Genomic DNA, 15,911 nt, shown 5'->3' with positions numbered 1-15,911 from the left:
AAAACACAGACTTACCTAAATTATCTAAACTATGTCTTTGTACAGGAAGTCATTTTCTGCAAAAAAAAAAATAAAAATAAACAATATCCTTATATGGGGACAGTAGGTAATTTTAACATTTAAAAATGTTCCTCGCCATTTGAGATCAGAAGGACCCAATTAGTCCAAAAACAAAATGTTAGCTTTCTACTAGGGCTGCACCAATTAATCTGATGATTATTTTTTCGATTAGTTGATTAGTCAACGATTTTTTCTGCCATGTTCTCATCTCTAAAAACAAAAGAAAAAGCTGAACATGAGATTTAAAGGTACCACATTAAAGTAAGACTACCTTAATAAAGGGTTTATAAATGGTTCACAATTAGTTTATTAATGGTTACTAATTAGGTTGTAAATGCCTTAAAAATCATTAATAATCAGTTATAACACATACATAGAAAGGGCAACACTATAGATAGCTGTGGGTTCACTATTTAGCAAACAACAGGTCAGTGTTGCCCTTTCTATATGTGTTATAACTGATTATTAATATTTTTAAGGCATTTACAACCTAAATAGTAACCATTAATAAACTAATTGTAAACCATTTATAAACCCTTTATAAAAGGTAGTCTTATTTTAAAGTAATACCAAATGTTGTTTAGACATGGAAAACACTGATATTTAGTGAGTAAATATGTAACATGTTGTGTTTGGGCACTTTTGGAAACACAGACTAAGTTGAGTGTAAACTGTGTGATTGGGCCATTTACCCATCACCCATTGCAGTTCCTTTTTCAGCACTTTGTGTAATGCAGTAATGTTACAAATTAACGATAAGTTTAGTCGACAAACTTAAATAATCAACATTGTCGATTATATAGACTAATCGTTGCAGCCCTACTTTCTACAGTAAGTAAGTAAATTAGTTTTAATTGTAAAATTAGATGAGAATTTTTACCTGGCCCATGATTCTGTCTAGACTGGCTGTAGAAACTTTGGACTGGGATTCCCGCCGTCTTCTTTTCAATCAATTGAGTGTAATGTTGTCATGTGACCACTAGATAGTGTGGTCTCCACATGCGGTCCAAAGGGTTAACGTTTAAAGAAAATTCCTATAAAAGATGTTCAAAGCAGATCTCAGTGTAATTTTCTGCATTAGTGCTTCATTAGCATGCTGACGAACATATCTTGGGTTCGTATTGTCTGCATAAAAAGAGTAGTGAAGGTAAATGTAAGAAACACTATTTACATCCATACTGTCACAACTTTTTTTCTCATTTGGCATTGTATTCCAGTTGTTCTCTATTTCTATCTCTCTTTCTTTGTCTCTCTTTCTCTCTGTCTTTCTGTTCTCTCTCTCTCTCTCTCTCTCTCTCTCTCTCGCATTGTCTCTCTTTTCTCTTTCTCTCTCCCTCTTTCTCTCTGTTCTCTCTGTTCTATTTCTCTCAGTTCTCTCTCTCTTTCTCTCTGTCTCACTCTGTGTTCTCTCTCTCTTTCTCTCTGTCTCTATTTCTTTGTTCTCTCTGCTCTCTCTGTGTTCTCTCTCTCTTTTTCTCTGTTCTCTCTCTCTTTCTCTCTGTCTCACTCTGTTCTCTCTCTCTTTCTCTCTGTCTCTATTTCTCTGTTCTCTGTCTCACTCTGTGTTCTCTCTCTCTCTCTTTCTCTCTGTCTCACTCTGTGTTCTCTCTCTCTTTCTCTCTGTCTCTACTTCTCTGTTCTCTCTGCTCTCTCTCTGTTCTCTCTCTCTTTCTCTCTCTCTTTCTCTCTGTCTGGCTCTGTGTTCTCTCTCTCTTTCTCTCTGTTCTCTCTGTCTCTATCTCTGTGTTCTCTCTCTTTCGCTCTGTTCTCTCTCTTTCTTTCTCTCTGTCTCTCTGCGTTCTCTCTCTCTCTTTCTCTCTTTTTATATCTGTTCTCTTTCTCTGTTCTCTTTCTCATTTTCTCTTTGACTGTCTCTGTGTTCTCTCTCTCCCTTTTTTATTTTCTTTCTGTTCTCTCTCTCTCTCTCTCTCTCTCTCTCTCTCTCTCTCCCTCTCTCTCTCTCTCTCTCTCTCTCTCTCTGCTGGCACATGTGTAAAACCAATCACTTACACTACTGCCAGCGAGGGCCCCAACATAGAATTGTCACTGACCAAGTGTGAGTGTGTATATATATGTGTGTTTGTGTGTGTGTGTGTGTGTGTATGTGTGTGTTTGAGAGAGAGAGAGAGAGAGAGAGAGAGGAGAGAAGGGAACTGAGGGGGAGATCGGTGTTAGAGAGAGAACACACTACACTGTACATTTCTTATAGAGTTACAGAGTGAGTTTTCAGTTTAACAGTGGAAGTTTGTATCTGATTGTGTTTGGTTACGGTGTGAATCTCCTACAGGCTGATTCAGTAGCGCATGTGACACACATACACACCCCTGGAGTGTGAGGGGTTAAACAGGCTTGTGGTTAAACGGTTTCTCATGTGGGCTGTTCCTCTTTCATCATAAATACAGAAATATAGAGAAGTACTGCCAATAAATAGGCCTCTCTGTAGAAGATAAAATCATCCAGACCTCAGTAACTTTAGATCTTGTCACTGAATGCAATCAAATTCCCGAAGCAATGTTCCAAAAATATAGTAGAAAGTCTTCCCTGGACAGTAGAGTCAGTCGCTCCAATAAAAGCATGTTAAACTAACTTTAATACCTTTGATACCTTTGGAGGAATCATTGAATAAGCAGTCTAGTTTTGTGGAAATAAATAAAAGTCTGTGACTTCCGTTATCTTACTTTTGTCTTTTGTGTTTTTTGTGTTCGCAGCAACAGAGCAGCTTTTTGGAAGGACCAGTGTACCAGGGAAATCTAGGAGAACCCCTCTGCAGACGCTCTACAACAGTGATCAGGTGATCATCATGCTCTATTTAGTTTTATTCAGGAGTAAACTGTAAAATAACAGCAGTCTCCAAGCTTAACCCTTGTGTGGTGTTCGGGTCTGTGGGACCCGTTTTCACTTTTCATCAAATGATACTAAAAAATATTTTTTCTAACTCAAACTCATTGGCATTGGCTTATTTTTTTGTGAAAAACATATATCAAAACACATTTTCAATAAACACACACTGTACACCCCCCCCCCCCCCCCCCCCCCCCCACATTTATATTACATACAGTATGTTTGGCCAGGGGCTAATAAACATTGCTTCATTTGTAAATTTGAAACTAAACAAATTTTCTACTCATATCTTGAGTTTAATTCATTTTCTTTTACATTTTATTAAAAAAACTAATAAAAAAAAGAGTAGCACTTTTTAAAAGAAATGTAACATAAGAAAGGTAAAGGGCAAATATTAACCATGTAAGCTGTTTATATTGCTTGCAATGTAGGTGAAGCAAGCATGTGTAAAGCATTTTAAAGTAACAAAGTAAACAAGTAACAAAACATATGAACACCACACAAGGGTTAAAGGAGAAATCTGCTGTGAAATGAACTTGGACTGTAGTGAAGCATGAAAACGAATATGAAATTTTGTTGAATAACCCAACTGCATTATTTCCTAGCATTCTGAAATACAGCGCTTTTAGCCGATGCTCCCAACAGGATTACAATACTAGTGATAGGGGCATAGCGTGACCTATGCAAAGAAATGGCTATTTGTACATCATTACTAAACTCAAAGTATCTCCACACTTCATTGGTAGAATTTTAAGGACCCTGAAATTTAAAACGAGGCACTGAGAGCTTTGAAAGTGTGAAAAAAACACTGTTTATGCACACACTACTTTCAGGTTGTTCTCCGGGCACCGCCATCTTGAAATTAAGTCACAAATTAAGTCGACTGAGGCTCCTTCTTTATTTAATCCTCTAGGCCACCCTAGAGCTGTGAAACTACACTACATTACTACATTAATGGTGTTATTTCTGAGTTTCTTTACCTTTCCCCTCTTTTATGGATGCAGAAATTTACATGGTTTCCCAGCTCTAGAGTGGAGCAACTGTCTAACTGCCTGTCGTGCACACCTTAGACATCCATAATCAGGAGTCTAAGGACCAATACCAATTCAGTTCAAAATGTGACACTCATATATTATATAGATGTATTACACACAGAGAGATCAATTTCAATCGTTTATCTATTTTATTGTCGATGATTATGGCTTACAGCCAATGAAAACCCAACAATCTGTATGTAAGACCAATCTGTATATTTGCCAGTGTGGGCAGTGATGCTAAATCCTAAATCCTGCTGGAAAATGAAATCCGCATCTCTTTAAAAGTTGTCAGTAGCAGAGGGAAGAAGCATGAAGTGCTGTAAGATTTTGTGGGAAAACAAAACTGCACTGACTTTAGACTTGATAATAAAACACAGTGGATCAACACCAGCAGATATAAGACATGTCTCTTTATCCAAACCATCACTGATCATCAGTAAATCTTACATTTCATTTGTAAATCAAGGGAGCAGAGTCTGGAGGAAGAGTGGAGAGACACACAGTCCAAACTGCTCGAGGTCTAGTGTGAAGTTTCCACCAATCAGTGATGGTTTGGATATAACTCAAAACGTGCTCTGTAATTAGTTACTGTTTCACTTTAAATTGGCCTCGCTTTACATTTCATACAGTGGGAAGATACTGTATCTTATGGCCACAAATTAGCACTGTACAAACTGCCCTCGGTTCAAAGTGAGGTTAATGTATCCTGGAACCAAAACACAAGGGTAATCTCAGTCATTAACCTCTCTCTCTCTCTCTCTCTCTCTCTCTTTCTCTTCATGTTTTAATGGTTTGGAGTTCCTTTAGAGAGGGAAACTCTGGTTTTACGCTGAGCTCAGAGGACACATTCCTCAGGCTCTGTTTATGAAGGACAGTGTTGAGGACAGGGGAAAGTTGAGGTCCTAAGAAAATAAAGCCCCAAACTTGTCCACATTCCATACCGACCCCCCTCCCAGCCTCCACGCACCAGCTCTAACCCCAGTACCGCTGGAGGAAGCAGAGTCATCCGCCGGGTGAACTCTGGCGAGGCGAGGCGAAGACTGACTCGAGAACATGCCACGTGTGGTTCTGTTCAAGCTCAGAGCTCCTGTGAGGAGCTGCAGGTCTCTCAGGTCTCGGGGGCTACATATATTTACATTAAATCATATTGCACAACAGAACTCTACTGTGCTCTACTGTACTGCTCTACAGTAATGGCTGCGTTTCGTTTAGTTACGGCCGTAGGTTAGATTTATGCACTGGGTAATATTCTCTCTGCAGACGTTTTGATAAAAAAACACAACAATTCAATTTTCCCTTTTTTGAGCATATCAGATTTCAGCTCAGTGATAAATAGCAGGACTGTTCCTCTTGCTGTTTTCTGGGCATGAGAAAGCAGTTACATTTTTTTTTTTTTTTTTTGAAATGAGTGACATTATCATTAGTGTATCATTAGTGTTTGTTTGGTACAATTTTCTATGGATGTCATCTCTATAAGAATCTATAAACATACTTATAGCACATTATAATGCATTCATAAGGCATTATAAACATGGCTATACGTACTTATAAAAACAGATAATCCATCATAGCCATGTTTATTATGCATCATAAATTGTGACCATAATGCATTAATAGCTGTGTTTGTGTTTATGATGTTATACATCAATACCAATACCATATTTTTAACCACTCATGAAATATACTTGTCTTAAATATAATATTAGGTTTAGTTCATTATAATGTATTATTACAGGTCTTTGTGCTCCAAGTAAAGTGACATATTTTCATTGTGGGACTAGATTATTAATATATATATATATATTTTTTTTTAACATATATATTATAAGCACAGCTTATAATGTATTATGATTACAAGTCTTAATGCTTAATAAACATGGCTATAATGGGTTATGCTTTTTATATAAATATTTATAGCCATGTTTATAATGCCTTATTAAATACATGATAATATGTTATGGATGTGTTTATAGAGTCTTATAGAGATGACATTCATAGAAAGTGTTACCATTTGTTTTTCTATTTTTTATATAGTTTTATAGTGAACCCATCAGGTCTGAAGATAGAACTGTTACAGTGGTATGAAAAAGTTTGTGCACCCCTGATCATTTTCATGATTTTCCTTTATAAATCATTGGTTATTCAGATCAGCAATTTCAGTTAAATATATCGGTAACACTTCCTATAAACCCTGTAGTCATCATGTATTATAAATGCATTTATAATGCATTATGTGGCATGCATAATACCTTATAATGACTGTAATAAGCCTGTATAATAACTCATAAGTACTTACAGCGGCACATTATAAACACATTATAAACTACAAGTGTAAGTGTTTATAAAGAAAGGGCTTATAATGCCTTAGAATATCTGTTCATAAGAACATTGTACAATGTAGTGTTGTAATGCACAATAACAGATTTGGTATATTTTGGTATAATGCATTATAATATGCAGCTATTACTGACCTTAAGTGAGATGAATTTTCACATTCTTTTTAAACATGAAGTAAATTTTTGTTATGCGTCACTGTCATGTTTTGAGAGTAATGACTGTATATAAGGCTTTATAATGTGTTACACACTTTTATAAAAGCTTAATTTGAGAAATCATAGCTGCGTATTATAATGCATTATACACAAATATACCAAATCGTTGTTATAGTGCATTACAACATTACATTGTACAATGTTCTTATGACCTATTATTATAAGGCATTATAAGTCCTTTCTTTATAAACGCTTATACTTGTAGTTTATAATGTGTTATGAATGTGGCCGTAAGTACTTATGAGATATTATACAGGCTTATTACAGTCATTATAAGGTATTATGCATGTCATATAATGCATTATAAATAAACAGGTTTCATAGGAAGTGTTACCAATATATCATACAGCAGAAGAACAGAACACAGTGATATTTTAGAAGTGAAATTAAGTTTATAGGATTTACAGAAAGTGTGCAATAAGTCTTTAAACAAAATAAGGCAGGTTTGAGTTCCAATAATTATTAGCACTGATTATTGGAACACAAAATTAGTTTGATAAGCTTATTGGCCCTTGACCTACATTCACACGGGTGAATCCAATTATGAGAAAGGGTTAATGAGCCAACTGCAAGAGTTTTTCTCCTCTTTTCTCATCTTCTCTGAAGAGCGGCAACCTGGGAGCCTTAAAACAACTCCCCCATCAAATTACATAAAAACTAAGATTGTTCAACATTGGTACTTTTGGCAGTGTGGGCAGTGTGCCAAGTCCTGCTGGAAAATGAAATCCATGACTGATTGTGGAAACTTAGACACACTAGATATCAAGCAGTTTGGACTGTGTGTCTCTCCACTCTTCTTCCAGACTCTGCTCCCTTGATTTAAAAATGAAATGTAAAATTTACTGATGATCAGTGATGGTTTAGAGAGACATGTCATCTGCTGGTGTTGATCCACTGTGTTTTATTATCAAGTCTAAAGTCAGTACAGTTTTGTTTTCCCACAAACTCTTACAGCACTTCATGCTTCTTTCCTCATGCTCTTCAACTTTAATGGAGATGAGGATTTCATTTTTCAGCAGGACTTGGCACACTGCCCACACTGAGAAAAAAAAAAGTCTGATCAATTGGTCTTATGTAACATTTTCTGAGAGACTGATTTTTGGGTTTTTATTATTGGCTGTAAGCCATAATCAACATCAACAATAATACATCTATGGATAATATATGAGTTTCACATTTTGAATTGGATTCTAATTTGTTGAGATGCACCTGTATTTCAGGGTATTCATTGCAATAGTGATATCTCCCCAGTGTAATCTCAATGGCTGCATCTCAAGGTTTCTTTCTCCAATCTCTCATTTCCTATTCGGTTATTTCCCGTGCCAAATTCAGACCTGTCCCTGTGAGAAGCACCTGAGGCAAGTTCCCTCTGATTCATTTCCTTCACAGGCAAAGTTCTCTCCGTGCAGCCCGAACAGGCAGCAGGCACACACGGTCGTATTCTCTGAGTGATGCAATGTGTTGGAGCATTCCTCGTAAAGCTGCTTTTTCTTTTGGCAGGAAGAGTTTCTAGGAAATTGGATTGCTAGTCACATTCTGTGCTTCTTCTTTCTCATCGTCCACCATCGTTAAAACTTAAATACCTGATGCCACAAGCACAAATTCACAAACTCTGACTATTCAGCTGTTCAGGCTGAAAAACAGCACAGAACGCAGGACATTAAAGCTGCTGTTCATCACTTTACTGCTTCAAACCATCTGTTTCTGCACTGCGGGTTTCGCTGTTATTTACTGGCACGGCTGCCACTGCAGTTCCTAACCCAGAAGGGATCAATTTTTTAGGTGTTTTATGTATCTGAATGCTTCTGTTCTGTTATACACTATCTACAGGTCAATATGGGCAACCCAATCACCTTCTAGCGCTGGGGTCTTGGGTTCAAGTCCCTATCTGAGTGAAATGTCCATGTTCTCTTCTGGGAACTCTTCCAAAAGTTTCTTCCAACAGTCCAAAAACATCAAGTCATTTCCGGTTAAGAGTATGCTGAGTCTGATTGGCTGATGCTTCTCACCAGTGTGTGTCTGTGGACGAGTGCTGTGTGTGGACGAATGGCTGTATGTAAAAAACATGGAACAACTTTAACTTTTCGATATCGACTGCTATAATACTGACAATATTAAGTAGGTTTTAACCGTGTTAAGACAAGACAATGACCGTTTATTACATTGAGTACAGAGTTCCCGTAAACCTGAACATGACCACGCCGAGTGAAACACACAGCTTCCAGTTCTCACCTTCGAGTTCCAGTGAAAGCAGAAGTGATTGCATGGTCCAGTGAAGGACTGTTCATGATGGTTAATGTTAATCAGCTTCAGAGAAACTAGGCAAGCTGTGTTTGTGCATTTGTACATCTGTGTCAACAGTAGGCACTGCTTAAAGTAAAACAGACAGAGAGGGAGAGGCAGCAGACAGGGAGATCTGGAGAGGCAGCAGTTAAAGGGAGAGAGGCAGCCACAGACAATAGGGAAGAGGCAGCAGATAGCTGGGATGGGGAGAGGCAGCAGATAGAGGGGATGGGGAGAGGCAGCAGACTTGGGAAGGGTTGAGAGGCAGCAGACAAAAGGAGAGAGGCAGCAGACAGAGGGGAAGAGGCAGCAGACAGGGGAAGGGGGGTAGGCAGCAGACAGAGGGTGAGAGGCAGCAGACAGCGGGGAGAGGCAGCAGACAGTGGGAGGGTGAGAGGCAGCAGACAGGGGTAGGGGGAGAGGCAGCAGACAGTGGGAGGGAGGCAGCAGAGAGAGGGGGAGAGGCAGCAGACAGAGGGAGAGAAGCAGCCACAAACAGTAGGGAAAAGTCAGCAGACAGAGGGGATGGAGAGAGGCAGCAGACAGAGATAGAGGCAGCAGACATGGGAAGGGGAGAGGCAGCAGCCAGTAGGGAAGAGGAAGAGGCAGCAGTCAAAGGGAGAGAAGCAGCCGCAGACAGTAGGGAAGAGGCAGCAGACAGAGGGGATGGGAAGAGACAGCAGACATGGGAAGCGGGAGCGACAGCAGAGTGTAACAGAGTTACAGTACTAGCTTGTTTTTCCAACTTTAAAAGTTTGTTCATGCACTTTCCCCCCTACTAGTTATTTTCATCATTTTTATTGATGATTGTTCTTCTCTCTTTTTTCTCCACAGCTGGATCAGTCTGCGGTGGCGTCGGTTCTGCAGGGTCGGCGAGGGCATTTGGATGAGGCGTGTCGCTCGTACATCCGTAAGCGCCGCGTTTTGACCCCAGAAGACCTAAGGCACCTCATCGTGGACGACAAGCACGGCCTGCTCTACTGCTACGTGCCCAAGGTGGCCTGCACCAACTGGAAGCGGGTGCTGATGGTGCTGACGGGCGACGGCCGCTACCGCAACCCGCTGGCCATCCCGGCTAACGAGGCTCACGTGCCTGGCCGCCTGCGCTCGCTGTCCGAGTATAGCACAACCGAGATCAACCGCCGCCTGCGCAAATACCTCAAGTTCATCTTCGTGCGGGAACCTTTCGAGAGGCTAGTGTCGGCCTACCGGAACAAGTTCACCCGCAACTACAACACGGCCTTCCACAAGCGCTACGGCACCAAGATCATCCGCCGGCACCGCGCCGACCCCCAGGCCGAGGCGCTGGAGAAGGGCAATGACGTTTCGTTCGAGGAGTTCGTGTACTACCTGGTCGACCCACGGACTCAGAAGGAGGAGCCGTTTAACGAGCACTGGGAGAGGGTTCATTCCCTGTGCCACCCCTGCCTTATCCACTACGACGTGGTGGGAAAATACGAGACTCTGGAGCAGGACTCACGGTACCTGCTGAAACTGGCCGGAGCCGACCAGGAGGTCCAGTTCCCCACCTCCTCCAAAAGCACAAGGACCACTGGAGACATGGCGGCCAAATTCTTCGACAACATCAGCCCCTTCTATCAAAAGAAACTCTACAACCTGTACCGAATGGACTTCCTGCTCTTTAACTACTCAACACCAGCATACTTAAAACTGAGATGAGTCGGACTCCAGAGCCTTGGGCTCTTCTTCATCTTCATGCTGGTGTGTCGACACTGTGCCGAGAAGTGATGCACTGAAGTGGTGAAGTGGTGGCTTGATTCAAATCTGTAAATCTACACAGATTTCTAAAGCCTTTCAAAGGTATTAATTGATCCAATACTTTTAGGGCATTAAACATTACGTACTGAATTTGTACTGAATTTCAATACATGCAAAATTGACTCTCAGATTAATATTACTGTAATTTCCAGTCACTGGTGTTACTGTCACTAGTATAACAGTCACTGGTGTTACTGTCATTAGTGTAACAGTCACTTGTTTTACTGTCACTATTGTTATAGTCACTAGTGTAACAGTCAATGGTGTTACAGTCACTATTGATGTAACAGTCACTGGGGTTACTGTCACTAGTATAACAGTCACTGGTGTTACAGTCACTATTAGTGTAACAGTCACTGTTTTTACTTTCACTAGTATAACAGTCACTGGTGTTACAGTCACTATTTGTGTAACAGTCACTATAAGTGTAACAGTCACTGGTGTTGCAGTCACTATTAGTGTAACAGTCACTGGTGTTACAGTCACTAGTATAACAGTCACTAGTATAACAGTCACTACCAGTGTTACATTCACTGGTGTAACAGTAACTATTAGTGTAACAGTCACTGGTGTTACAGTCACTAGTATAACAGTCACTACCAGTGTTACAGTCACTGGTGTTACAGTCACTAGTATAACAGTCACTAGTATAACAGTCACTAGTATAACAGTCATTACCAGTGTTACAGTCACTGGTGTAACAGTCACTATTATTGTAACACTCACTGGTGTTACAGTCACTAGTATAAAAGTCACTAACAGTGTTACAGTCACTGGTGTAACAGTCACTATTAGTGTAACAGTCACTGCTGTTACAGTCACTATTAGTGTAACAGTCACTGGTGTTACAGTCACTATTAGTGTAACAGTCCCTATTAGTGTAATCACTAGTGTAATCACTGGTGTTACTGCCACAGTGTTGCGGGCACCAAAGCAACAGGTCGTCACAATGTTGTCCACATCCCCCAAAACAAATTTTTTACACATTTGAATCAGCCAAGGTTCACACTTCTTTTAGTGCGAGTGGACCCTCTCTCGGACTGTCGCTCACATGGACGTCTCGGTGCGCTCGGTGAGCGTGTGCTGGTGTTTAAATTCCACTGGTGTGCGTCGCCGAGTGGACGGAGGACGAGCCCTGAATAAGCCATGCTTCTCCCCGGGGGCGGAAAAAAAGCACCGCCGAGAACTGATTACTAATCGTGAGGTGCTGCTGTGTCCGCCCGGGCCTACCCACAATGCCTTAGCCATTCCCTTGGCTGTGCTCCGTACTGACTGACTGACTCAACCCCCAACCCGACTCTGTGCCTCTGTGACTCACTAATTGATCACTAATTGAAGCGGGATTCTTCATTAGCTGACCGATGCAGAGATTTCTATTTCTACAGTGTTTTTGTTTCCACAGCCCCTCCCCTTCCTGTTTATTCTCTAGTCTCATGTTTTATATGAATTTCATTGGTGAATATTTATTGTAAAAGTTGTTTATTGCTGTTGAACTGAAATCAGCAGAGGCTTTACTCGATGCTGTGAATCTTTGTAACCTAAAAAACTTGACTAATGACAAACAATTCATGCATTTTCTTTTGTTTCTGTCTTTTTTTTGTTTGTTTTTTACTTTTTGAGTCGCCCTCTATGGGATAAACAGTTCATGGAAATTAAAAATGGATTAAAAAGTGATGCATTGATTGATGGACATGATTTAATTGGGGACATTGGGGATGCATTGGGAATTATTGGTAGTAGTAAAAAGTAGCTAAAATTGCATTATACATTACATTATACACAATAAAACAATACATTGGCATGCCAATAAAAGCCATGGGAACTGATTAGTATGCAAACTGATGTGTTACCTCTGTTATACACCTGTATAAGTTGTAAGGTGTTATCTTGTTAATGAGGCTCATAGCCGCATAGGTGGTGTGAATTATCCAATAGTTCCAAGTTCAAGATTTCTGAAGTTTAAAGTGTAGACGTATAATATATAATAGCAGGCTAATATATTACCACCCACTGTAGACAGGGCAGTGCAGTGGGTGGTAATGATCATGCCCGGCAGCGTCTGGCTAAAATTGTCCATGCAAACAGACATCCAACTTAAATAAGTGCAGTGTTCTTTAGTTTCAGTGAGATGAGGCAAATGTCATGGGACACAATATTATTTGCTGTCCCATGACATTTGGAATGTCAGTGTAATATACAGTACTGTGCAAAAGCTTGAGGCACCTGAAAAGCTTTAAAATGAAAAACTTAATCTAGGCAATATATGTTTACATTAGTAAAACTAATGTTAGAGAAATACAAATAACATTTATAAGAAAAAACTACTGTGGTAGTTTACTATGGGTGTGTTTATTCACTCATTTATCTAAGATTTTTTACATTTTCATTGAAGTCACCGGTGTGACCTACTTTATTCTTAAGAAATTGTAAAAAAAAAAAAAAAAAAAAAAAAAAAAAGATTAAATAACATTTTAGCTGATATATAATGTTGGAGAGTCACTGGTGATATATTAATCTGTGTTACTGTCACTGGTGTTACTGTCATTAGTGTTACTGCCACTAGTGTAACAGTTACTGGAGGTACAGTTACAGGGGTTACTGCCACTAGTGTTATTGTCACTGGTGTTACTGTCTCTGTTGTTACTGTCACTGGTGTTACTGCCACTGGTGCTAGTGTCACTAGTGTAACAGTTACTGGTTTTACAGATACTGGGGTTGCTGCCACTAGTGTTACTGTCACTGGTGTAAATGTCTCTAGTATTAGTGTCACTGGTGTTACAGTCACTGGTGCTAGTGTCACTAGCGTAACAGTTACTGATGTTACAGTCACTGGGGTTACTGCCACTGGTGTTACTGTCACTGGTGTAAGTGTCACTGGTACTAGTGTCACTGGTGTTACTATCAGTTTCACTACGGTTACTGTCTCTGGTGTTACTGTCACTGGTGTAAGTGTCTCTAGTATTAGTGTCACTGGTGTTACAGTGACTAGTACTAGTGTCACTGGTGTTACTGTCACTGTTGTTACTGTCTCTGGTGTTACTGTCACTAGTGTTACTTTCTCTGACATTACTGTAGCTAAGTTTAGTGAGACTGGTGTTAATAGTCACTGGTGTTTTCTTACCTTGGTGCCAACAATATAAAAAAGGTATGATTAAGCTGGATATTCATATATATTGATACAGCTAATAAGTTACATAATATCATATCAGCCATAATAACAGAAACTTTTGGGTCATTTTACAGAAACTGCTTAATTTCTTTTTCTAACATTTAAACAATTTTAAATGTTAGAAAAATGAAATAAACAGTTTCTGTAAAAGTACCCAAAAATAAAAAAAGCTTAGAGTAAGAGAGTGAAAAAGATGGTAACTGATTGGTTTTGGCAGATATTCAAATTTGCAGGCTTGGTATCATACAGGAAAAAATTAAATCACGCTAAACCTAGTATTTCCAATCAGACAAAAGTCTTATTGCAGAGATAAATGCTTTTTAAATGCTATTAAATAATGTGCCCTCTAAACCATCTGAACAGTACTGTACATTTCATTAATGTTGATTCTTCTCCACACATCTGAATCTGTTCAATCCAATGAATCACTTTTTTTTTTTTTTTTTTTATAAAAAAAAAACTCTCAACCACAACCCCTCTGTGTTCCTCTGTTGTGCAGCATGCTGTGGGAGTGTTGTGCTGAAGGATGAGCTGGAGGATGAGCTCGGGCTGCTCTTTCTGAGCTCAGCCCAGGTCTGGAATTAAAACAGTAAACGCTGGCTTTCTCACAGAGTCGCCTCTTTATTTAGCGTGCATCAGGCTGGGTAAATAGTGCATAGCTGTGGTCAGGGGGGACGGAGACCCTCGTCAGAGACCTCCTTGTTCGGCCGCAGCATCCAGGGAGGTGCAAAACCATCTAGCGGCCGCTGCAGGTTAGAAAGAAACACCTTTCTGAAAAAGCTGAATATTGTCTCTGTGAGGTTAAAGCTGTTTTTCTACTTAGTTTTAGTTTTTTTACTTTTTGTGAATCACATAATGTGAATTTGACTTGTTCTTCATGTTGTGTCTAGATTTTATAATGAATGGACCAATAGAAATGCTCCCAAAATGACTTTCATTGAAAGCTATGGTATAAAGTTTTTTGCTTCTCCTTTAAACCCCTTAAAATGCATTGTCCTGTAAACGGGCTGCAGGTGTATTTGATACAAAACTCTTTTTTTCCTGCAGTAAAATAGCTTATTTACGCTCAAAAATATGTGAGGGTTTGAAATCTCCTACAGGACACTTGGAAAATCTGCCTGTTTTCTCTCTTCTTCACTTAATAAATTAATAATTCCAGATCAGAAACAGGAATCAACCCAAATTCTGCATGTTTAAAAAATAGATAGATGTAAAAACCAGACAAACATAATGAAACTAAAGGTTTGGAGGACCTTTTAAGCCTATTTTAAGCATGTTTTTTTTTTTAAGTTTTTTTTTTAACCCTTAAAAAACAGAGTGAGCTATTTTAAGTGAGTTTGTTAAGATTAGATTAATCACAACAGAATATTGCGATTAATCGCACTTGTTTTTCTCCTTAACTCTTTCAAAACCCTGCACCCATTACAATGGACATCATGTATTTCCTTTTTTAAATGTTTTCTTTTTTAAATGCATGTAACACTATTTAAGAGCTGTTGTCTATCAGAATAGACCATGAACCAGCCAATGAACAAGTTTTTAAACCAAAGAGAAGTAGCTTGGCCCCATCCGCTGTAAAAACACTGGAAAAACAGTAGTACTAAAACCAATGAAGCAAAGTAACTAAAGGTTTGGAGGACATGCACTGTTTGATTTTAAAATGATTTATGATTTCATTCATTATATTTTGACATCAGCAGATTTACTTTTTCCTTATCAAACATGAAAGCTTTTTATGTAATTCTTGAATAGAAATCCTCAAGATTTAGTGGTTTAATGTCAGGCAGAAAATTGACAAAAATCCTGGCCTGTTAAGGGGTTAAGGTTGCCCTAAAGTTGGAGATTCAAGGTTTTTACATGACAGTGATAATAACATAAACTGAAGATTTGATGGGTGTTAGTAACTCATTATAGTGTTTGTCCTAGTGTTTTGAATTTATTTATTTACTAATGTAATCATGTTATAAAATATACAATTTTAGGTAAGTAAAAAACTAAAAAGGCAATATTAGTGCATCTCAAAAAATTAGAATATCATTGAAAATGTACATTGTTTTAGTAATTCAGTTCAAAATGTATATATATATACACACATATATATATATGTATATATATGTATTTCACACAGAGTGATATATTTTAAGTGTTTATTTATTTTATTGTTGATTATTATGGCTTTTATGTATATTT

The 15,911-nt window shown here is 38.9% G+C and overlaps 1 protein-coding gene across 1 annotated transcript in view; it reads left to right on the top strand.

The window, feature by feature from the left end:
- si:ch211-236h17.3 (carbohydrate sulfotransferase 11) overlaps positions 1–12,226 on the top strand; it is a 47,504-nt gene extending 35,278 nt beyond the window's left edge. The window contains exons 2-3 of the mRNA XM_049463162.1: positions 2,769–2,851; positions 9,608–12,226. Coding sequence (XP_049319119.1) covers positions 2,769–2,851; positions 9,608–10,453 — 929 coding nt within the window. The 3' untranslated portion in view covers positions 10,454–12,226. The remainder of the gene's footprint in view (positions 1–2,768; positions 2,852–9,607) is intronic.
- Positions 12,227–15,911: the final 3,685 nt, after the last annotated feature.

This window comes from Astyanax mexicanus, chromosome 13 (assembly GCF_023375975.1).
Source record: "Astyanax mexicanus isolate ESR-SI-001 chromosome 13, AstMex3_surface, whole genome shotgun sequence".
In the NCBI taxonomy this organism is placed as follows: Eukaryota; Metazoa; Chordata; class Actinopteri; order Characiformes; family Acestrorhamphidae; genus Astyanax; species Astyanax mexicanus.
The sequence above is the reverse complement of the archived record's forward strand: the minus strand, read 5'-3'. Positions and strand labels throughout refer to the sequence as shown.